Source organism: Dicentrarchus labrax, unplaced genomic scaffold (assembly GCF_905237075.1).
Source record: "Dicentrarchus labrax unplaced genomic scaffold, dlabrax2021, whole genome shotgun sequence".
Lineage (NCBI taxonomy): Eukaryota > Metazoa > Chordata > Actinopteri > Moronidae > Dicentrarchus > Dicentrarchus labrax.
The window spans coordinates 7960740-7986431 of NW_026136717.1; the positions used below are offsets into that span (position 1 = coordinate 7960740).

The 25692-nt window shown below is 39.8% G+C and overlaps 1 protein-coding gene across 1 annotated transcript in view; it reads left to right on the plus strand.

Moving 5' to 3' along the window:
- The window catches only part of LOC127379184 (pyruvate carboxylase, mitochondrial), a 282379-nt gene that overhangs the window by 35920 nt on the left and 220767 nt on the right, over nucleotides 1-25692 (plus strand). The window contains exon 10 of the mRNA XM_051428466.1: nucleotides 22317-22435. Within this exon, the coding sequence (XP_051284426.1) occupies nucleotides 22317-22435 (119 nt within the window). The remainder of the gene's footprint in view (nucleotides 1-22316; nucleotides 22436-25692) is intronic.

Genomic DNA, 25692 nt, shown 5'->3' on the forward strand with positions numbered 1-25692 from the left:
TAGCTGCAGCCCTACTAGAAACAAATTAATCATTAGCTTTGGTCTTTTTTATTGGAAAGAACTAAATTTCACAAGACCTATGCTTATATTTGTCCTAGTTCTGACAAACAGAAACCTGAAAACAATAATTGTGTTTTTGTTACCTTAGACTGAACTTTTTATATCTACAGATGTCGCAGGTTGCCTTTCAATGGAGGCCGCCATGTCAAACCATGTTTCTACAGTAGCTCAGAATGGACAAACTGTTCTGTTCTGGCTGTAGATAGATTTTTTGCGTGTTTCGCGGGCCACCGTAGTTTGTCCTTCTTGCTTGGAAGGGTATTGTGAAGCAAAGAGTTGCAATCTGCCTGCGCTGGTCCTTTTTAAAACAATTACTACATTCAAGTATTTATAGATACGTTTTTGTTCTTACTGTATTTGTTCCATGTTTGAATCCAAAAAAAAGTAAATCCACATTGACACCTGACGCCCTACAGGGTGTTTGTGTGTGTGTAACTGCGTCCATATTTCCCCACGAAAAATCATTGTGGAATCAAATCAAACAGATAATTTAATTATAAAACATTACTTACATGCCATAATTTCTGCCTCTCGTAGATGTACATATCTCCATAGTTGTATATTTTATATGCAAAGTGCTTCGCTATGACATTGAATACATGGAAAAAGTAATTTAAAGAGAAACCTGATTTGTCTGTATATGATACGTATATTTAGGAATGTAGAAAAGAGAAAGAAGGAATACATTTTCTTCCAATTTTGTATGTTTGTCTGTCTTGAACGTTTGCAGTTTTAGTGATGATATTGTAAACCTCTCTGCGCCCTGACATCCGTATTAATTAAATAATTGCCCCTACTGTGTGATTGTGAGCGTTCAAGACAAGCTTGTGTGTTTGTGACCATAAAATGCTTTCGGGTGTGTATCTGTCTTTGCCACCATGTTGTGTAGTGTTTCAAGCTTCTTGCTCTGTGTCCTTCTGTAAGCCCTGCTTGCGTGTGCACACACGTCCGTCAATCCGCTGAAGGTGTTAAACGTGGAATTAGTTCTGCTGTCAATCACCATGGTGACGGTGAGTGAAGAGATGACACGCTCTAGCTCAAGCGAATCATGTCCCCGGTAGAGAGAGACAGACACACACACACACACACACACACACACACACACACACACACACACACACACACACACACACACACACACACACACACACACACACACACACACACAGACGCTCATAAACTCAGATTGACATCTGGTCCCTGGAGGTGGCCAGTGTACTGTAAACATTATTACAACTTACAGATCCATAAACACCCAGGCAGTATGTGTGTGGTCCCATTTTTGACATTAGAGCTACCTGCACTTTTTACCCAGAAAGCATATTTTATTCTTCCATCAGGAAAAGCAGCATTTAGAAATGGGGTAGTTTAGTTGTTCTTGTTTCTTATTTTAATTTACTTTTTTTACTTTAATGTATTATGTTCTGCCTCTCATTTCATTTCATTTTATATATTTATTTATCTTGACTTCTTTTTTTGGTGTCTTCATCTTTCCTTTCCTTCTGTGGTTCTTTTTTGCTCCGTGTCCCTCTCCTCTTTCATATTCAATACAGTTATCTAAATATATAAAGTATCTAAATATACAAATTTACTTCTTTCCACTTGGTCTTCTGTTGCTGCTCAACTTATTTGCTCTCATTCATCTTCTTTTTCCCCTGGACTCTTTTAGTTTTAGGTTAGTGCCATTATTCAATCTCACCATCACAAAAGCTGCTGTAAACACCAAGTGTCTAGAAGCCAGAGGAATAGCATTGCCCACACTGTCTGGATGACAAGTGGTTTGAAGGAAGCATGAAAATAATGCGATGTATAAGATGACAGCCAATGACTACAAGCTTACCTTCAATAAATATGATTTTAATTTAAGTACAAATAAGTAATAAACAATTGCTTTCTCTCTCTTGTATGTGCTGTGTGCTCCATCGTCTGCAGAAAGCAAAGACAGATTCTGCTGTGGTGTGTGTAATGTAGTATGCATAAAGTAGTGCAGGAGTCTTAAATGTCGGGGTGACATTGGCACTTGTGATTGGATGGGTGCTATTTTGAGCATCCGTGGCTTGTATCCTCATGCCTTCAGAATCTTTGTGCCTGTGTGTACTGCATGTATTTGCAAATTCAAGCCCAGGAGTAAGCATGATATTGAAATGGACTGTGCTTTTCTCATTGCTGATTATGAATGAGAGTGTGTATTGGAGTATGTGTGAGGCTTCTTGGGAATAGAATCTGTTAGACAGGAAAGGCAGTGATGTGAGACTGTCCAGAAGGGAGGCAAAGATGGAGGGAGATTGGAGGGTGAGAACACACAGAAAAGCCCAAAGCAGGGGGAAATGGATGTAGGGAGGAGGATAAAAGGTACGGAAAAGGAAGAAGACAAACCTGCTTTTAATATAAGAGGAGACTCAAAAAAGACTGAGCGTATACAGAAACCAAGTGAGGTGGTCAGAGGATGCAGGGACAGAGACAAGAGGAAGTGAGGGAAAGACAAAAGAGGGAGTATCGATTATTTCCGCCAGCTGGGGGGAAACTCAAGCCAACTGTGCTTTTCTGAAATTAGAGCCAAGGGAAAGGTGGAAGGATGGAGTTGGAGGAAGGAAGAAAAATGGTGGGAGAGAGCAGCAAGCAAGTGCTGGCTCTGTTTGTATTACAATGTGCAGTAATAACACTGAAGAACAGTGAAAAGTGCATACCTATGAATAATAAATGGTCTCAGCAGTGGTTGGTAGACAAGCATTGTGTAAAAGCTTTGAAGCAAAGTGATTTTTAAAATGGTGATCAAAGAAACAAAGATGCAGTTAATTTATGCAGGTGAGATTCAAAACTAGCAATCAAAACCTCTCGCCAACAAAACAGACCATTGAAACCACCAAAGCCCATCAGATACCAGACAGAGTGCCAAATGATTTTGATCACGTTGTCTAAATTACCCACAAAATGATAAAATTGCAAGATAAATTACCCCTATGGCAATCATGGGTCAAACGATTGTGGTAACATGTTAGAGTGTATAGGTGAGTGCTGCAAACTCAGACAACAAAACAAACAAAATGCTATAAACAGGAAAGGTAATGGCGTGCTTTATTTTTTTTCAGTTATAGTGCCTTTTCCCAGCAGACATTTTGACATGTCAAATCAGGAATAGTACAGGTGTAATTACTAACAGTAAAATGCTGCATTTAAGCCAGCTCCAGGCTCCTGATATTGTGAATGCTAGCTCACTGGCCTGGCCTCCTGGAACACTCAATGAAATGGAGCCATCGTTTACCTGTGCTTTTAACACGAAATTGTGAGGCTAACTTAGGTAATAACTAAAAAAAAAAAAATCATATTTGCACTTAATTACGTAATAATACCTACATTTTGTAACAATCTGCCACATTTTGGAACCACCTGAACCCAATACATAACATTACATATTGTGGTGGCTATGACAAATTGTAATATTTCTGAACTGCATTTTTAATAAGCTGAAGCTTTTTGATTGTCTTTTTGAGCCCTGTCAAAAGACCATTGCAGTAGTCGACCCTGATAAACATAAAAGCGTGAATGAGTTTTTCCAGGTTGGCATTTGACATGAAGTCCCTGAGTTTGGCTGTATTTGGAAGATGAAAACAAGCTGATCTTGTTACTGGTTTTTATGTAGCTATTCAGACAAGATCAGAGTCAATGCCAAGGGGGGAACTACAGGTCATGGAGTCTAATTTAATATTTGGGAAGTTTAATTTAGGTTAATTGTTTCATCCACTTTGGTTGGTTATTGCATAATGCACCATATTATTACATTTTCATCATAAAGTGCAACGCCTGCATTTTGCAGTTTGCAATTTAACCACAACAGTATGTAATAATTTATTACAGAACGCAGGGAAATGTATTACATATTGCAATCATGTTTATTACAAGATGCGGGAGATTGTTACAAAATGCAGGTTATTACATAATGAAGTGAAAATGTATTACATTTCTTCAATTTTATTACATAATGTGGTGTTATGACATAATGTGTTGTTACAAGCCGGTTTGATAGAGGGGCTGGGGTTGACCACATTCAATATTTTTTGTTTGTATTGTAGTTTATATTCTCTTGCAGAAAAGGAGAGAGATACTGCATGGCCTTCAGTGAGTGCAAGAACATTGTTATATAATTCGCAACTTGTGAAAATGCTGCATTTTACCTGCTAGCCATGATAGCTGCAATAGTTTGTTTACAACCAACACCACATGGGAAGATTTTGCCAAGCCTGGTCTGTCCATCTTTAGACTGGGACAAAAACGGGAGACACATGGGAATTTTGAACTCCAAAATCTATTTACAATAAATTGGTAATAAATTAAAAGAATAAAGGAGCACAAAACTTTGTATTGCTGGTGGGAGTCTCAGTAGCCAGTTTTGGTAAATTTGTGTTTTTTCTGTTCTATTGTTGCACTTTAGCCCCAGATGCGAGCCATATATATAGGTACATTTATTTTTGTACGATCAGGATCTGGCTCTTTAGAGAATACTCAATTTAGTCTCTTACGGTCTGTTATTCGAGCACAGTGACCCACAGTTTGACAGAACATTTGCAGTCAGGAAGTCCAGTTCATTTTGTTAATTTCTAATTGGATTAACAAGTGACAGCTTCTGCCAAAAAGACATTAGTCCCTGACACGTGCTGGGCTACTTTTTGGCAGAAGCTAGTAAATTACACTTTAGCTTATAATAAAATCATCAACGTCACATTGGGGTGTTGATTCCCCGTCAGGGCTCATTTTGCAACACTGACGAGCTTGCGCTACATTACTCCTTATTTAGCATCCTAATGGTGTACAGTATATCTAAGTGGGTCTACTTGTAGTACACAACTGTCCTGCTTTCTGCCAGCTCTGCCCTCTTAGGACTGTAAGAAGAGACGAGGAGCACACTTTCCAAATAAATCTTCTAACGCGGGCAGAAGAATTGTTAGCCTTAATGTGCTGCTTCATGCAGTAAAAAGTGGAATCTCTTTGATGAGGAGAGATCGGAGAAAGAGATTTTGCCTATGGGGAAATTAAAGTGGAAACACAGGAAAAGTTTTTAGAGTTATTTGACTGAACAAGCAGTACACAGGAGCACTTTCTCTCTGTTCTCTAGCACACAAAGTGTGAGCACTGAGTGAATATTCTGTCAACTGCATCAACCATTTTGAAATGAAAGGGATAATTGCAATGCTTATGTTGCATTGAAGAGAAGGAAGAGGAGAATTGGAGTTACTCTTCCTTCCCCTTACTTGCTCTCTCCTCCCTCACCTCTCCTTTCAACTTGTATACGAAAGCAAGAGCTGTTAATGAAAATGGAATGGACACACACACACACACACACACACACACACACACACACACACACACACACACACACACACACACACATGCACGCTGACATCAGCAGTTTTGCCTGTTTAGTGTGGCCCCCTCAGTATGTACATAATGTGTACAGGACTTCAGTCAACTTACTTCACCTTCATCTCTTCTCACTTCCCTCTCCTTTTCTCTTTCTCTTACCCCCTCTCTACTCCATCTGTTTTTGTCTTAGGTTCCCTTGTTTCTCTCCTCAAGCCATCTTTCTTTCTTCTCTTTCATATTGTCTTTTCTGTTTTTTTTCTTTTCTTTTTTTCCTTCTTTCTGTTTTGCTTTTACTCTGTATATTTAGGTTGTTTTCTTTTTAGCGCAGAGCTAAGCTTTGCTACATTTTCTGGAACAAGCTGTTAAAATTATGAATTGAGAGTGGATAAGCAATTAACACATTTATATTACGCCTGCAAATGTGTTCTATAAGGTGTCAGGATGTGCACATGTGTATAAGATAGTTAATTAGTTGCACTTCTTGATTAAAAGTTCTTGTGTGAAACATATTTAAAAAATTGACGTAAACATTTAAATTCTGAAATATTTGATTGAGGTTCAGTGTAATCGTATTGTGCTTATATGATCATACCGTTTGTGCTATTGTTTGGCAATTGATTGCTGTTGTTCTATCTTCACGGCAGTGTTTAAAAATGCTTTCACCTTTTGTGAAGTGTCACATTATTTTGTTAACCCCCATAATGGTGTCCGTGGCCATGACCTTGTTGGTGTTTATATATCAAACCAGGGTTCGAATCACACAGTGGCTTTTGAGTGAGCCCTATTTTCGCTATTAAACATGCACGAGCGCACGCAGGGTCATTATCAGAGTTTCTTTGAAGAAACATTCCACTGTTACTATTAAAGACAGGTCATATGCTCAGGTTAGGCTAAATAATCAAAGAATACATTTATTAATCAGAGCAAATAAATAAAATCACAATACGTTATAGACATTTAGGTAGAACCCCTAAATGCCTAAAGTAGGCTTTCAGGTGGAGCTTGTGTCCTTTTCCTGGGAGCCGAGCTCCCCTTAGTGAACCATGCATAAAACATATTTTGAGTCTGCATAGGATTGGCGGTTCATGGGTTAAAAACAATGCCCAGAAAACACACACCATAACAAAAAGCAGGGACATGGATGTATATTTATGCGTGTGCCTATAGGCACACAACAACATGGTTTCAGTGGAGGAAACGAATGGAAATGAACACATGCCTACTGTACACTTACAGGATGCATTACACTGACATAAACTTAGAGTAACACATTCTCACGTGGAAATGGATTCACACAAGGAACACAAATACACATCAAACGTGCATAATTAGTAACAAACACACATAAAACATTATCCGCCCTCCTCGTGTTATTTTTTTTGTGCCACTTTTGTCGTCTTTCCTTCCCTTGTCTCCTCTTTTCTCTCTCTCCAGTTCCTCGCTCCCTCCGGCTGTGTCAAATGCTGCAGTGTGGGTGTCGTCGCACAGACTCTACAGCCAAATCTTAGTCTCTCTCCACACACACACACACACACACACACACACACACACACACACACACACACACACTACAAGCAGTGTCCTACTCACTCACACAACAGCAGTCTTATGAAGTAGAAAACCCATTTCTGCCCTGACTACTTTTTGGAAGGAGAATATATTTTAAATGTGTTTGTGTGTGGGATTCAGTAGACACACCTCTGTGAATAGACAAACAGCGGCTGTGTGTGTTGCTTTTATCTGTGTATAGGCATGGACGTGCCTGCCTTTTGTCCAGCTGTGTGTGTTGTGCGGTGCTCTTTGATCATTGAGCAGCTGTATTCACTCCTCCTTCTCATCATTTCATAGACGAGAGAGAGAGAGAGAGAGAGAGAGAGAGAGAGAGAGAGAGAGAGAGAGAGAGAGAGAGAGAGAGAGAGAGAGAGAGAGAGAGAGAGAGAGAGAGAGAGAGAGAGAGAGAGAGAGAGAGAGAGAGAGAGAGAGAGAGAGAGAGAGAGAGAGAGAGAGAGAGAGAGACTTTGGATGAGGGTGAAAAGATGGATATGAGATCAGGGAGGAGCAGTGGAGAAGGGGGAAGCCTTAAAATGTAGCAGGGTGCAAGTAAGATGTGAAAAGAGGGATTTAAGAAAAGTGGTTGCAGTCAGATGGAGGAGTAGTTGGAAGCTTTCAGAATAAGACAGTCTTTACATTTCAACCCAGAGCATGTGAGATTACTTGAATTCACCACACACTCATCACTTTATGGGATATATATATAAAAGTTTCACCTTATCAGCAAGTCTGAATGGCAGAATCAGCAAAATATGGCGATCAAGATTGGGAATGATTACTTTCAAAATGTGATTTACCACAGGTTTTTGATTACATGATGAATGATGCAGACACACTTGATTTGAATCGCCTCAACATTCCCACATGAGAAAGACATTAGATTCAAAGACGCAATGAATGGCGTCTGTACTTTCTTATAATTATATTATATCCTCTCCTGAGACTGATTGTAACAGTGAGCGATCAGTCTAAACTGTAAAAGATGTCTGCTGTGAAAAAGGTCTGTAGGATATCTGTTAAGGGAAAAACAAGTGACAAAAATCAAATTCATAATGTGCTTCAGAGGTAACCTCTGCAGATAGTTTTTGTTCACATTGTTGTTGTTTACATTCATTGTTTCTCACTAAAACACAAAGTGGCATGTTAATGCTGCAAAATGTCGATCAGTTGTTTTTCCAAAGATTGGAAAAGTGTTTGTAATGCTTTTTAGCGCGCGTGTTGTCAAGGGTATCTGCAGCGTGACGTCATAATGAGATTACTGTAATAAATGTATACGTAACCTTACACTGTGGGGGCAGCTATAGTGGCACTTTACCCCAGGAAAATTGGTCCTACACAGTCATACCAGCATGAAAGCACCACTCATTTAGAAATGGAGAGGTGGCAGATTGAGCAGGTGGAGGAGGAGTAGATTGAGGGATAGAGGCTGAGGCAAGCAGACCGAGCTGGGGACAAGGCTTGCACAGTTAATGGGCAGGGAATCAGAAAGATGCTTATAAAACGTTATGGTCTCGTATGTCGCAGAGGTCTGAGAGAGATGAGGAGGATAGTGTGAACGAGAGATGGAATGTAGAGAGGTCTTGTAGCTGGAAAACTTTGCGTGCAAGTGTTTCCTTTTTTTTGGTCTCTTGCTTTGATTTGGTCATTTGAAAAGAGTACATAAAATCCATAACACATAATAGCACCTGGTTCCTTTCCTCACAGTAGTTTAGTCGATCCTCTTTGAAATGATAATACCCTATAGAATTGAAGTTTCCAAGCATTAAAAAAATGTGAAAAATATTTTTGACCTTTTTTGGCTTGGGTGCAGGGATATGAAACAAACATTTCCACATGTGGAAGTTGGCTGTCAGTGACATTTCATTAAAGGCCAAAGTTGAAGACATGAGATTTCTGCAGGAAACAGGGAGAAGAAACTTGAAGGCCAAAGAGATAGGAAACACAGGTGGACAGGGAAAGGTTACGGGGCCAAGGTGGTAAAAGAAAAGTATAGAAAATAAAACTATGTGGCATAAGATGTGAAAACCATACACACATACACACACGCCTACTCTCACCGTATAGCAGTTTATTTCATGGTGTCATAAAATGTGACAGTTTGTGTTGCCTTGCTGACAAAGAAGCAGCCCACAGAAACTTTCTCTGAAGCGTGCAGCGTTATTTTGGGACGAGTCTTCCTTTCTGTCTCTGTCCCTTCAGTACACCTCAAGTTATGGCGGCACTTTGCACTTTAATGTCGTCTTCTTTTTTTTATTTAATTGATAGAAAACATTAGATTTTATGAGCCCACAATGCTGTGTGTCCACACGTGGACTGTAAATTCCTGTTAGTTGTCTTCTGTGGCTGTATTGATTTAAAATCTGTCTGTATTGCCTTTCCCCTTTCTCTCTCTCTCCATCTCTCGAGCTTCTGTGTGTGCACTTTATGGCTGCATTGCTTCCAGACTATGTACAACTCCCATTACACCGCTGGCTGATGGCCTTACAGCTTTCATTCGGTTCACAGGATCTTGCAGTAATGTGAGAAAAATTGACTGATCGATACATATTTTTGTATCCACATCACTGCTGATGTGTCATGACTGCGAAATCACGTTGAAACAGTTTGTAGCTGCAGAATAGCTGATTTGTTTGTCATAGAAATGGCTACTTGAAAGCACAGAAATAATGCAACATTGTTTGTTCGAAAACTCCGTCAGGGCATCTAAAATTCATTTTGATGGCCATACGCTTTTTGTCTGATGCTCTATTAACTCTTTGATGCACTTTTTTTCTCTCACAGTTCACATCTGTGGATTCAGGCATTAACCATGAAGCCAGTGCCAATCCTCCATCCCTATTTAGTCCCTGTTAAAATGCACCTTGTTACATAAATGTGATGGCATTTTTTTTTTTTTTTTTTACATGTAAGTTTCATGTCTGATTAAGAAACCCCAGTCACTCTTACTGTACGTCTTTAATCACATTGGGTCAGCCTGTAATAGTTCTTTAACACTTCTGTAACACAGCAAATCTCTGAATTGAATGCTGCTCTATTAAGATGAAGGCTGCATCAACACAAAGTGGAATGTTTTACCAGAGATAAAATACATGCCTTTTTTGCCTTAAATGTAGTGTAATATATTTCTACCTTAATTATTTCTTAAACATAAAGAAAATGAAATAGGAATTAAACAAGAGTTGTCATTTAGTGTCTTCCAATTCTATGCCTATGCACTGTCACACTGTAATTGTACAGTGGGTAGGATTTAGAGGCATCTAACGGTGAAGTTCCAGATCGCAACCATTTAGATCCCGCTCGCCTTCCAAGCGTGGTGACAGGCCCTGTCTAGAGCCAGTGCTTGGTTTGTCCATTCTGGGCTACTGTAGAAACATGGGCTTTCAGGATTCCTGAAAAAAATGTGTGCATGCATCTAAAAAGCCATTACTTTAACAGATATATCAAGCCAACAATGTTAGGTATTCCATGTCTCTAAATGGCTATTGTTGCTCCATGCTGTGATCTTTGTCTGCAGTTTAGCGTCATGAGTTGCGTGTGTCATGTAGAGTCTGCGTGCAGCTTTAAACCTTTCAAATCTACTGCTTCTTGTGGCCCCTCCTTTCATCACTCTTACATCACACATTTCAGTCACTATTCATCCCCAGGCCTGTTAGGTTCTCTTGCTGTAAATCCACAGGTGCTTTGATTTTGCTTATAGCTCTTCAGTAGATCATTCTCTATTTATCTCAGTCTCATTCTCTCATTCTTTTCTTCCATCTAGTTCTTACTTTGTCTCCGTTTGTTGTCCAGCCATCTGCTGTGTTCACATCTACCTTCCCTCATCTCTTCCATCCTTGTTTCTGTATCTCTGCCCCATACATGCCATCTGTCCATCTGTGACCTTTTAGCCCTTTGTCTCTCTTGACACTGTTTCTTTTTGTATATAAAAAAGAATCCCTTTTTTAGTTGAAAAGACTTGAACTCTGAAGCTTGACAAAAGTAAAGGAAGAGGAAGCAAGTGATGAAAGTGGAGTAAAGGATGACTGCCACATACAGAGAGATGGCGGTGGGGTAAAAGGCTACTTCTTGACTTGTGGCCATGTGGAGGAAGAGAGGGAAGGGAGAAAAGGAAAGGATCAGAGAGCAGTGAACAGAAGGAGGGTGCAGCAGAAATGGAGAGAAAAAGAAAGAGCTCTCACTGTTTTATTTATATAATATAGGTTTGTAGCTTTTTTGTTGGTAGTCTGGTGAAAGTAGTAATTAATTTAGGTTAGTAATTTATTATTAGCCATGCTTGTAGCATGACTCTAGAGAGGCAATGTTGCTCACTCTAGCGAGCTGCTACTTTGGTTCAGACTTAACTACATGAACTATCGGATGGATTGACATGAAGTTTGAACAGATATTCATAGTGTGCAGAGGTTGAATCTTAATGACCTTTGGTGATCACTTGACTTTTACTCTAGTACTGCTATGATTCTGACATTTTCACCAAATTTAATGGCAATTAATGCAGTAGTTGTCCAGACATTTTACTAAGAAACACTCATGCCCCCTTAGCATAAATTGACCAATACTGTGGTTTATGTCTACATACTCTTAAAATGTTTCCATCAACCTCAGCTGCACTTTATTTCTTATTAACACATGTTAACATGCTAAACATCAGCAATGTCGTTGTGAGAATATTAGCATGCTGATGTTAGCATTTAGCTAATTTTTAAAGTGATGTCAGATTCTGTAATATCAGACGACTGACTTCTTCCAACAAAACTTAGCTATATCTCAGTCATATTATGAGTGTTCTCTTACTTTTGGCACACTTAATTCTTTCTTCATTAGTATGTGTGCTGTATGTTTAGACTATTTTTGACAGCTTAACCATGGAGAAGAGCCTAGATCCCCAGAATTGAATCACACAAGGCCACAGTCGCAAACATGTTTTTAGCAAAGCTTGGGTGTTCTGGTCCTAAATTGAGAATTTGTTAAGGGTGCATTATGTCATACTAATGACCAGGCTCAGCAAACACTTACATGGGGTAATTTGAGCATCTATTCAGGAGGGAGTCTTATCCCGACTCAATACTCCACCAGAATTAATGACATAATAAGTAAAATTTCCAATTACAGGGCCCTCTTGAGTAAAACCTCTCCCATGAGAATAGAAATAAGTATCAATTTATTGTTTTATCACTCCCATTCAGATCTGCGAAAGCCTTTGTATCCCTCATACTCATGAAGTATGTTTGGTCATCAGATTTGTAATGGGAAAACAAACATGTTGTCCTGCTCATGTTGAGCAAATTATTTAGCATAAAAATGAGGCTGCAACTGTGGAAAATGGGTTGTGGAGAAGAAGGGACGATGAGCAGAATCTTAATTACAGAGGCAGGAGGTAGAAGTTGAGAGTATGGACAGGCATGATTGAAGGAGAAAGAAATAAATGATAGACTTAGAGCCTGAAGAAAAGCTGGAATGAAGGGATGAATACATGAATTGGTAAATGTGTGGAGGGATTCCGGTCAAGCTCCTTTCGATTACAGCTGGGATGAATATGAACGTGTGGGTGCATATGGGACTGTGTGTGTGTGTGTGTGTGTGTGTGTGTGTGTGTGTGTGTGTGTGTGTGTGTGTGTGTGTGTGTGTGTGTGTGTGTGTGTGTGTGTGTGTGTGTGTGTGTGTGTGTGTGTGTGTGTGTGTGTGTGTGCGCAAAAGAAGATATGAAATTGCTGAAAGGGACAGCGAAGTCACAAGGGAAGGGCCTTCTATTATGACCTGCACAGACACGCACCAACAGTTCAGCCAAGATCCTCTTTGCTGTCAGAAAGCTGGAATTCCTTGACTGCTGGAAGGTCTCTCTGCAGTGTCTTGCAGACTAAATGGCATCAGATTTTGCCATAAAATAATTCCACAAACCTCCCATTCCACCATATATCAGGGACACACTGATGTGCGTTCCACACCAGAATTCCTGATGTCACTGGAAGATATAAAGGGCTGGATAGAAACCAGAGGGTACGCAGCCTCTGTAATGACAGTCATCTGGGAGACGAGTATCTTATTTAGTTGGAATCTAAGAATCTAAGAATAATTAATTACAGCAGGTTCTCAAACTTTTACCACCTTGGAAAATATTAGGCTCTCTGGCACCACCATTATGATAAATGTTAAACCGTCTCCGATATTCGCTATAAACTGTTCCTATCCATTATTTTTGCTGACTGACTCCTGAGGTGTGTGTGTGTGTTTGTGTGTGTGTGTGTGTGTGTGTGTGTGTGTGTGTGTGCATACTGAGCTTTGTGTGCATTACTGTGTATGTTTGTGTGTGTGTGCACATGCATACTGAGCTTTGTGTGCATTACTGTGTATGTTTGTGTGTGTGTGCACATGCATACTGAGCTTTGTGTGCATTACTGTGTATGTTTGTGTGTTTTTTTTGGGTTGTGTGCATTGTGTGCTCGGGTGGGTGAGCACCGCTGCTTTGGCAGCTCCCTGCAGCAAAAGGATTAGAGAGGTGGCACTGCCGAAATGGAGCTGATCTATTTGTGAGCATGCGTGTGTGTTTGTGTTATTCTGTGGTTGTATCAGCAATGAATCGGATGAGAGTTGTGTGTGTCGGGAGTCTGAAAAGGGAATTGGATCAGATTACAGCAAAATCTTGGCACCAGATTAACTCCAATCCCCACAAGAGGAAAGAAATGAAGAAAGGAAAGAAGAGAACTGCAGTTAAAAAAGAAGAAGCAGCGGTGATCAGATGAGAGGTACCGAAGGATCTGCTTAGGTAATAACTGCAGGGGTAATGTGACTGTGTGCCTCTAAAGTTACTATATCACCTTTTAAAACAGCATTTCATTTTCAGATTGTAATACCCTTGTGTATTATACACAAAGAGAAACACGTCTTTATGATAAGCCGCTACTTCATGGCAGTGATGTTTCAAATTGAAGGCCACATTTGCCCTAAACTCTGTTGCTGTCATAAAGATAGCAGAGCTTCTTCTCCCCTCCTCTTCCTCACTATTGTGACTGTGTGCAGTTGTCCCTTGGGCTTCACAGAAAATTAAGATGTAGGGATTTTCCCACCTCATCTGTGTTTTACTCATTCCACCCAATGGCAATGCCAGAAGCTTTCCCTTAGTATATTTTCCCTTTAGTGCTGTAAAGCAACCCCTCAAGTTCCCTGTAGGATAGGTTAAGAAGTCTCTTTTTCAATGTACATATGGGCATGTGAGTACTGTATAGCATTATTGTTGCTCTAATAATTCCCCTGTCCACACTGGAAAGAGAGCTTGCTTTTGGACTTAACTCATCCTCAGCTCTTGGACTTGTCCTGGACTCAACTGAGGTGGTCTTACAGCTCCAGATCAGCTGTGATAAAAGCACCCATATCCTCATCAAAACTATGTAGTTTCATTGATTTTATTTGGAGGATATGGCTGGCTTAAGTCTATATATTTTTCTTATTGTCAATAAATCAATAAATCATTAAATCACCATGAAAACACCAAAACTGGCTTCCCTTTCCTGTCAGGGCATTGGGCTCCAAGCCCATTCGTTCCAAAGGAAATGTATAAAAATGTATTTAACCAAAATTAAAAGAGGAGTAAAGAGTGCGTTTGTTTGGATCAATACACATTTGGTATACTGAGTATTTTATGGGAGTAAGTGTATGGGAATGAAGCAAAATAAACAACAGTGCCCATGTTGATCATACTGAAGGAACATGTCTCAACGTGCAAACTCTATTTAAAAGACACAAAATTGTGCGAAAGCTCAACGGAGAGGACGTGTACTGCATAAAACAAACCCATATTTTGTTTCTCCAGTGAGACCTCCCTTACATGGCACAAATATCTCTTCGATGTCCCCACAAGTATTTTAAAACCTGTGTTCTCAATGTCACCCTGCAGTAAACTGACAAGCCATACTCCACCACACACACAGACACGAAAGCACACACTGATGTGACCAGACATAGCCATTTAACAGGTCAGTACCATCGATTGTAGGATTGATTTGTTTTGTTCCCTCTGCTGTGCTATGCGTGCCACACATAAAGGCGAAGACCATGTACCACATTACTTTGACTGCCCCTGGACATTTCATGACCCAGGATGCACGGTTTTTGGGCTGGTGGATGTGGGGCATTGAGGGGAGAGATGGCATGGGACTGGACTGGCTCTGTGTGTGGTGTGCAGTGAATCATCTATATTGTTGTTCCTCATAGGATTTGCATGTGGTGACAGCAATCTGGCAGCAGCAACAACCTTGAGAAGAAATAATTTTTCCTTTTTAGACTAAGAGTAAGTGTAGTGTGAGCGCCGACCCATGACCATTGAGAGCGTATGTGTGTGCATGGTGGTATTTGGAGAGAATTTTACTGTTTTCAAAGCAGTGTTGTGGGCTCAACTTTAATTGAAAATCTGTGAAAGAAATCTTGAAAGAGTCCCTTTCCTTCTCTCCATGACTAATCCAAGCCAGGTTTCTATGTAGTCGCTTGTTTCTGTACTTTTGAGTTCAAAGACAAAAATGATTGTAATGCTTAGCACCAGCCCTCATCTCTCTTCTTTGCCTGTGTGTCCTTGCAAAAACCGAAACCTCAAATAAAGATGAGGCTCAGAATAAATACATTTATACACTCATGCAGTCTTCATCAGAGCTAACCTGACCCAATATTTTGCTGGCAAGAACAAGAAAAAAAATTGCAAATAATAACTTGACTAATTAATTGTCAAATAATAAGTATTCGATACACCTGCGCACACTCTCAGGGATGAAGGTTTTTGTGCCTAAAAGGAGTATTTTATGACACACAAAAGGCAGGCACTGCAGTGACTGCATGTTGTATTATGAAATAAACGGGTTGAACGCGGTATCATCTATGGCATCTTTATTCTGCACCATCAACGTAACAATGGAGTAATATGGCACTCCGTCACCAGTATGCACACATTAGGGCTAATCACAAATTGCTGAATCAAACATACTGAGGCTTTAAAAGCCAAAAGGGATCACACTGATAATGTTCCGACACTTACAAGAGTCGGTGCAACTTAAATCCCCAACATCACTCTGCTTTGGCAAAGAAGATAAAGATTAGACAATGTGCAGTGCCAGCAGAAAACATGACTACGCACACACAAAATACTCATGCAAACAAAAGGATAGTAAGAGCACTTCTCAAAACTGCCTTCTTTAATCTTTTCTAGGTTACAAAAGAATTGTATAGTACCCCTCGGCAATGAACTTAAAGCACCAACACTCGGAAACTCTCTGCACTTTGTCCCTTTGCTCTCACACAAACTTACAGTATGTGTGCAAACATGACAAAAATACTTAAGAATGTGAACAGAGGCTGAAAGATCGGTTCATGCAAAAGTGGCCTCAGAAGTACGATGTTGTGGGATATTTATGTAGAATTTGTAGTTTAATGTACTTCAGACTACATTTAAACTTTGTCATGTGTTGTATGAAAGTGTAAAGTACAGTCAGGCTGTTTGTCATTTTAAAGTCAACACCACCAGAATTCCTGATGTCACTGGAAGATATAAAGGGCTGGATAGAAACCAGAGGGTACGCAGCCTCTGTAATGACAGTCATCTGGGAGACGAGTATCTTATTTAGTTGGAATCTAAGAATCTAAGAATAATTAATTACAGCAGTGTTTCTCAAACTTTTTACCACCTTGGAAAATATTAGGCTCTCTAGGCACCACCATTATGATAAATGTTAAACCGTAGCATAGGCCGACGATATTCAGCTATAAACTGTTCCTAATACCATTATTTATTGCTGACTGACTCCTGAGGTGTGTGTGTGTGTGTGTGTGTGTGTGTGTGTGTGTGTGTGTGTGTGTGTGTGTGTGTGTGTGTGTGTGTGTGTGTGTGTGTGTGTGTGTGTGTGTGTGTGTGTGTGTGTGTGTGTGTGTGTGTGTGTGTGTGTGTGTGTGTGTGTGTGTGTGTGTGTGTGTGTGTGTGTGTGTGTGTGTGTGTGCGCAAAAGAAGATATGAAATTGCTGAAAGGGACAGCGAAGTCACAAGGGAAGGGCCTTCTATTATGACCTGCACAGACACGCACCAACAGTTACAGCCAAGATCCTCTTTGCTGTCAGAAAAGCTGGAATTCCTTGACTGCTGGAAGGTCTCCTCTGCAGTGTCTTGCAGACTAAATGGCATCAGATTTTGCCATAAAATAATTCCACAAACCTCCCATTCCACCATATATCAGGGACACACTGATGTGCGTTCCACCTCAGTTGTGCTCAGACTGTGTACGCCGCTGGGGTAAACTAAAGCTACTGAGTCATCGTGAGACTCTACTTGTCTTGTGATAATTATCCTCCTGGAAATAATTATTTGACAAGTATGTGGCCATGAAGGATGCAGTGGTCAGCAGCAGCATTTCCAGCCCTATTTTCTAAACACTCCCCCAACATCATCTCCCTGCCACTATACATTCCTTTTCATTATTGCAAAGACTCACTGATTTAATGTTTGCCCACCTCTAACCTTGCAATCAGCAACAACAGAGACTACAATAGGATTTGTATAGAAGATTAATCACATTTGTTTTTTCTTGAGTCACCCAATTCCTTGATTGTGTCCCTGCTGCACCTCACCTTGTGACAGACAGGAGACATGAGTGAAATCTCTTGTAGTCTTGTGTGCAGTCACTAAAATGTAACTAGCCTTGAGGATCTCGGGCAGCACACTTTCAATAACCGAAGGCGAAAAAAATGACCACTCTTTTGCAATCTGGGTCTTTATGCCGCCTCTGCTTTGCTCCATCTTGTTGATAAATTATTTCACCCAACGTTTTCCACTATTGTGAACTCTTTGAAAAATGTTCTGGCACAGCGAGACGCTAAGGAGCAAAAGGGGGAAAAAAAACTGTCAAGGGTACTCATTGAATTTGAATTTTGACATCCTGTAATAATGTTTCACATAAATGATTTCAAGCTGAAGTGCTTGGGGAGAGAGAGAGAGATACACCGGGAAGAGGGACAGTCCCTCCATCACTGAACCTCTGCTATTCTTCCCTACCCTGATTACTCCATCTAATCCACTCTTTATCACCCTGTACTATACGTCTCGTTGTCCTCTCTCTCTCTCTCTCTCTCTCCACTCCATCCGAACACACTAATTCCTTGCCTCTGTCCTCATTTGATCCATCCATCAATCGTTCTTTAACTCCCCCTCCTTCCTCCATCCATTTAGACTCCCCTTTTTTTCCTCCCACTACTCATGAATTGTTCTTAAAGCATTTTGTTTCACTCTCTTGCTCTCTCTGTGTCGTACAGTGCCAGCTATCTGTCTCTGTCACTTCCTATTCAAAGCTATACACCAATGTACATTCATCAGTGCTGGGATTGTTTGAGCTCAAACGCACACACAGCTAAATGTGTGAGTGCACATGATGCTTATTAAAAATACTATTATACTACTAATACAAGAGTGCGTGTGTGTTAGTATGCGTGCATGCGACACCACAGCAACCTCTCCTTGTGCTAGTACAGCCCATTGACTTGACTGTCAGACCTTATAAAACAGTGACCACTCAATCTGTTACACTGGCTGCTACTTCACTCACTGACTCAGTGTGTGTGAGTGAGTGCAATATGGAGTGACACATTTTGGTATGTGTGTGAATTTCCGTTTGCTTAAAGTCTATCGAAGTGTGCTTGCCTTTATGACCTTGTGCATGTGAAGGCTAGAGTGTGTCTTCTACGTCTTTTTTTCACTGTTACAGTTCGGTATCAGCGAGGCCTTGGGCACTAGCTACATGTATTTGTCATCACGGGCTGTAAAGGAAGCACACACATGCAAGCACAGTGAAATATTTGGCTGCACACAGAGAAGGTTAAGGGAAAGGTGACTCAAGCTGCAAATTAGCATTTTGTGTGCGAGTAGCCTAGCAATAAGCATATACAGTCAGTCTATATGTGGACTGCATATAGACATACATATACATGTGTATATAGTACACATGCATATGGATTTGCACTTTGTGTGTGTGTGTGTGTGTGTGTGATTGTGTTTTCGGATTCCTGAGATCCAAGGGTTCTGTATTAATCATCCCAACAACACAAACAAATCTACAGCTCTTGAGCGTCTAGGTGCTTTGTGTTTTATGTGTTTGTATGTGCCCTCCCATATCCCAGTATGTATGTTCTCATACAGTTTAGTTTATTGATCTTCTTGTGTGTGAGAGAGATTCCTTAATGGGTCTCTATGGTAAAACCTGAGAGCAGCTACAGATACCATAAATGGGACTAATTTCTCTCTGTAGAGAAAACTCTACTGAGTGTCTCTGAATATTTTTACAAAGATGATGTTTTACAAGGTTACAGTGAATATTAATATGTGCGTTTCATGTGGGTGTGTGTACTGTGCTCCTGATCTGTGTCTAATTTCCTCTTGAGGTGAATTTACTTCACATCTTACTTAATTATACTAGATATTATCTTATTAAGACGCTGACACACTCTGAACAGGTGTTGTTTTACTAATTTGTTTACATACCTGTGTATTATCCATGATGGATTGTTCATTTTTGAGCATTTTTTAAGTTGTTTTGTTTATGAATGGATGCCAGATTCTAATAGCTACAGTTTTAGCTTAGGGCCATCTTTGTCTCTGGAATCCAGCCCTCTTTATCCCTGTGTGCATTTGATTGTCTTGACAAATGTTGGAAATCAAAGCTGTCCTTAAGGCACTTGGCTGGTTTAACAATTAAAGACTAAACATGCATTTTTCTGTTTGAAGATGGAAGAAATTGGTTTGGGTCATTCACTTCTCTTGGTTTGTTCACCCCCAACTTCCACAAAATGCTCAACACTGCACAAAGAGGGTGGAAGAAACCAAACTCACAAAACTGTCACCAGCAGTTCATCAGATAGTTTGGGATATTTTTCAGATTTACTTCTTGGGTTGCCCACATCTGTGATAATTAGATTTGCTGTTCTGTGTGTTGGACATTTGATTGCATGCAGCCCTCTAATTTCATTCTGATGTTTGGCTGTTGCTTTCTTTCAATATTTCCTTCCCTCAAAATTGGGTACGTTTCATAAAATGGCAAATCTTTGATTATAGGAGTAATCAGTGATGTGGCTGGATCTGATCTGAGGAACTTGAGCTGTTCTGATTGTGGTTAAATTGGTGAAAATGTTTGGGACACGGTTGCGATCAGATTGCTTTGCTCAAATCATCTGTGTAATTTGTGAAAACCTGCCTAGTCTCAAAATTATAATGATAATAATGGTACACTTTATTTATATAGCATTTATATAGCAATTACACTCTGCTTGCAGCTCCCACTGGGCAAAATTAAACTGGAGCTGAGACAGCCCACAGTGGAGTTTTGAAGGATGAGTATGGAAAACGCCAGTGTTGGTCTCCCTCACAGTTATCATGTTTTACTCCGAATGCAGGCATGTTCAACTAAAAAAACATAAAAAAAACACAGAACAGCCCAATTGTAGCAAAGCATAATAATTACACTAGATTACATGTCTAAATTTTAAAAAGAAAGGGGGTACATAAGGCTGAGTCACATTCCGCCAAAAAATTGCAAAGACATAGCAGCAGTGTGTGGTGGAAAATAATGAAAAGGCCACCATTGTAACAGCCATATTTAAAATGGACATTAAAATCTAAATGGGAATGTTCAGTCATCTGCACATAATGAACACGTATAATTAAAACTTAAAAAGAATATACTGAGTTGAAAAGAAACTATGTCTGAAGAGGATGCTAGAGATTGGATTGTATTTTGTTATCGTCTGGCAAATGAAGAGTGACTAATAAAAGTAGCCATTTAATTGTTTTAAAAGGTATAAAGAGCAGTGCATTGTATTTTTAAATGCTACATTTGAACACCACAGTGCTGATTTAAAATGAGAACACTTCTGTTCCAGGAAGTGAAAAGCATCTTTTAGAAGTCAAAGATGCTGTTTGTAGCTCTTTTAGAAGCTTGTTACAAACTGAGTCATCTCTGAACCGGCTGTCAAGAACAACAGTAATGATCCATGTGCCTCAAAGATGTACAGTAAGCGGTTTCAGGTGCTGGGCTTTGCTGTTGAGAGCTTTTTCCATCTTATTTGAGTCAGCATTACTTCCTTGTGGTCCACTGAACTGGTGGCCCCTATGTATTACATCTGCCACTATATTGTGAACCATACAGCTTCAGTCTACACTGCTATGTGATTTGTACTGTTCTGTAGATTACATTTCAGTCTTGTATATTGACATTTTCATTATTTAAAATAAAAATAAAAAATCTTTTTTAGATTTTCATGCTTAGTTCAACAAGCATACAGGAAGGTACAAGAAATAGTCTATGTTGCAGGTAAATCACATGTTACAGCCTATAAAATAATGGAAGAAAAATCCGGTCCAACATAACATAGGGCTGCTGGACTTTCTAAACTGATCTGCTTCAGTACGTAGAATACTAAGGTATTCCAAACCAGCTCGAATATAACTTAACAGAAGGGCCCTTCTCTGGTCCCCTGTAATAATATATTATTTTCTAGCAGCTAAAGTAAGAATATTATATCATAACATTTTGCAAGCTATAGTAGTTAAGTTGCCAGTTGGAAGGCCCAAAATCAAAGACGTAGAACTCATTTCTAAATCTTGGTCATATAGCCCTTCCATTTTGCCTTGGATTCCATACCAATACTTCTGTAGATAGGCCATGTGTTTAGGTACCAATTTCAGCTTTACATTTTACACAGAGGCGAAAGCGAGGGGTTAAAAGAGCCTGCATTTAGAGGATATATGTATTCTATGTATAAAGTGATTACGTTCAAGTTTAAATAGATAATTTGTTGGTGTAACTCCAAATATCCTATCAAAATAAATGTTTGCCCATATGTTATATAAACCTAATTTCTGAGCAAATTAAGGCCCAGTCTTTCTACCATGTTTGCACTGTGTGTCATAGTTAGGGGACATATTATTGTCCCTGCACACTGAGACAAATTCTTGTATATTTGCTGTACCTGACACTGATTGTGATCCTGATTGTAGTGTTGTAGCTGAAAGGTAGTGGAAGAAAATGGGCTTTTATGATGCTGAGCTTTTAATAAATCCCTGTTGATTAATGGTCTAATTATTGCATTACAAGAAAATGATGAAAAATGCCCTACTCTCTCTATACAAATAAAACACAAAGCTTATTCTTTCCTCATTTTATGTAGTCATATTTTAATGGAGAGCAGACAGTGAGTTCTTTTGTCCTTTTGTTTTCATGGATCATTAACATGAGTGAGCGCTCCTTCTTCAGTGTTTACATAACAAACATTTTTACTAATAATGTTAGTTCAGAGCTCTAAAATTGCTTTTTTGCCATGTTGTTTTGCTGCAGGTGGGCTACGAGAACGCTGGTACTGTGGAGTTCCTGGTGGACAAACACGGCAAACACTACTTTATTGAAGTCAACTCTCGACTCCAGGTTGAGCACACGGTCACCGAAGAAATCACTGAGTAAGTAGCAGATGTTTATGTGTGCGGAGGGGTTTGGGCAGGTGGGCAGCTGGATGGTTGTGGCTACTGTCATCTTGTGAATGTGTTTGTTTGGTATCCTCTGTCCGCAGACAGGTGTGCACCTTCAAGGTTAGATGGTTACCACTCTGAAAAGTTGCTGGAGTAGAGAGAGTGAAGGTTTGAGCAATGTAGGGAGGTGCAGGCAGAGTCAAAAAGAGCGCAGGCGGTTTTTAAAGTGTGTGAGAGAGCCGCAAGAGAGCCCGAACAGGTGGAATCAGTGAAGAGAAAAGCTGAAAGATGAGGTCAGAGTGAGAGAGGGCGAGAGACAATAGGAATGAAGGAGAGAGGCGAGAAAGAGGGGGAGGATAATGAAAGATATAAATAGCATTCCGCTCCACTGATGACCTGTGAGATTTGCTCGACTGAAACAACACAGATGGGTCTCAAATAATACGCACACCAGACAAACACGGAAGAACCACATGGGTGCCGGTGTATAGGTCCTTCAGTCACACCCAGACCTGTAAATCTTTGTTCAGCTCTGATGTGTAGACACACAGAAAACTACAATTATACTCATTTATATTGGATTTCCAGCATAATAACCCCAATTAATGAATTAAGCTGACACACTAACAAATCAGTGCAGCTAATACACAAAGTTGTGTGCAGGGGGGACTGTTGCAAGGAAGCAAAATGATTTCACCTGTTCCTATAGCAACAAAACATGACTGGCAACTTTTGTTAGCTGTATTCTCTCGCTGCCTTGATCTTGTGGCTTCTTTCATCTTTTCTGTGTTTAAGTCTTTGTTTTCTTTATTTTTTTTTCTTGTACACAAAGGGGCTCTTTGTTCAACTTGCTTAATTTGCATTACACCACAGTGAGCTAAATCGGCTTTGGATGAGTGAAAAAACACATCAGTAAACACGGAAGTCCCAGCGATCATCAAGTGTCAACAAAAAGTGGATTTTGTTTTCCCAAACCATTAATTTGTGTTATTTTGAGAAAAAACTGTCTGCTTAAAAGTATATCGTGTCAGTTAAGGTCTTAAATAATTTTGCTTGTCCTAGAAATGTTGCTAATCTGATTTATGATAATAATGATCTGAAAGAATAATTCACGTCAAGTATTTAATTCTTTCTTTGTAGTTGTAGTCTGTAGTTTTTCCACATCTTCTGATTTTAAATGAGGACGTACACCTGCCATTTGTTTTTCATCTGAGACGTGTGTTCACCCACCTGCTGCATGCTTGGTCTGGGCTCAGAGGTGGCAGTGGTAGCTCAGTGTGCTCTGGGTTGAGCTCAATTAAGGAAACATGTTATTAACTGAATTGTTTATGGATTAAAGCACCTTGCCACTCTAAGTGCACCCACACAGGTCACTTACTTTGGCTGATTAGACAAATTTCAAGGATTGTGTGGGCACGTATAAACCTTCTGAATCTCATGATAGCTTTGTTTATTTTTTTCTGTTATGGCAGGACATACAGCGGGTAAAACAAGTATTGAACATGTCACCATTTTTCTCAGTAAATATATTTCTAAAGATGCTATTGACATGAAATTTTCACCAGATGTTGGTAACTTAAAAATTAAAATACTGTGGTTGATTTTGGGAAGCAATAATGTAGGAAGAAGATGGGATATTTAACTATCATAAATCATGTATTTCAAGTGTACGGAGCAGATATATCTACAATGTAAACTTTCTAGACTTGCCCACATTTTCTATTACTGCTGTTGAATGTAATGTCATATCTAATATATTTAAAAATGAAAAAGTGCTAAAATGGAAGATAAGGGACACTAAAGGACTCAGGCAATATCATACTAATATTTTCATCCTGTTGCAACTCTCCAGGGATGTCGTGCTGCATTATTTGTGAGAACAAAATGAGATGGGGAAGATCTTGACTCCACGCTGCGCATCAATAGATGTTTCTTTATATTCTGCTTTTATGCCACCACAACCTTTGCCTACCATTCTTTTGTTCTTTTATATCTCTCCTCCTTCTCTTTTATGCACCTTTCTTTCATAGTGAGACAGTTTTTTACCTGCATTGACACACACACTCAAGTGCACACTTACCCTACAGTGCCGTGCTCCTATCAGCGAGACAATAAGTTGATAGAAAGTCATTCTCATGTATTACAGAACCACTCCACTCCAGTTCTGCACCAGTTTGTCATATCCTCTTTGTCCTGCAGAGAAAAACCTCATATCACAGAGGAGATTTGATGTTTTGGAGAATTGGGGTCATTTGAATTGGCAGGAGAGCAGTAATTACTTGAGTCTGGGCACCGTCCTGCATGAAACGGCACATGCTGAAAGTTTCAGCTGTCACAAGCAACACTTTTCATTTGCACAGCTTTCATTATAGGCTGAGGTTCAGTTCCAAGCAGCCACAGCTGAAGTGTTTCACGCCTGGAAAGAGAACAAGTCTTTCCAACAGAGACTCCATGTACATCCATCTAAATTGTAGGGAAAATGTACTCTTTACAAGTATTACATTTGAGTGTGAATGACAAAAGTGGGAACTGTATTAAGGTTTTACTGTATCTGAACATTATGTCCATTAGTCTTTCGGCTTTTCTGTTTCACTCGGCTGCACTCCCAATCTCTAAGGTTTGTGAGCACATTCATCCTTGTTTTTGTGTGTTTGAAATCGACTGTGTTACTAATAGACTTGTCAGCAAGGTATTTTTCATACCAAGTTGTGAAACTCCCCTTTTAAACTTGCTGTTCATTCCCCAGCCCTCCGCCTCCCCACACCATCTTTCAGCAGTTTCATCTCTCCTGCCTAATTCCTTTTTCATCAATCACTCCCCTCATTCCCTATTTGATTTGTTCACTTTCTCTGTTTCCAACCTGGCTGCAGTTGAGCCTTGACTTCTTTATCTTTTGTCTTCATTCTCTGTATTTCTCATTTATTTTCTTTCCTGTGCTGCACATGCAGCCAAATTCCAACATTTAAGTCAGTGTATGTCTGAGTTAGCCATTCAGCCTCTCCAGCACTCCCTTAACTTGTCGTTCATTCTTCACCCGTTCTCTGTTTCATTCTCTTAGCCCTTTATTTTGGTATTTGTATTTGACTCTCCCTCTGACCCTTGCTGTGAATGCATAGGTAGTGTATTGCATTTTCTTAGCCTTGTTCTTATTTCTTCTTTCTCACCGTTTTAGATTAAATAACATGAAGTGGTTGCCATGGATCCCGTATAATGAATCTTAATGACTTTGGTGATCCCCTGGCTTTTCC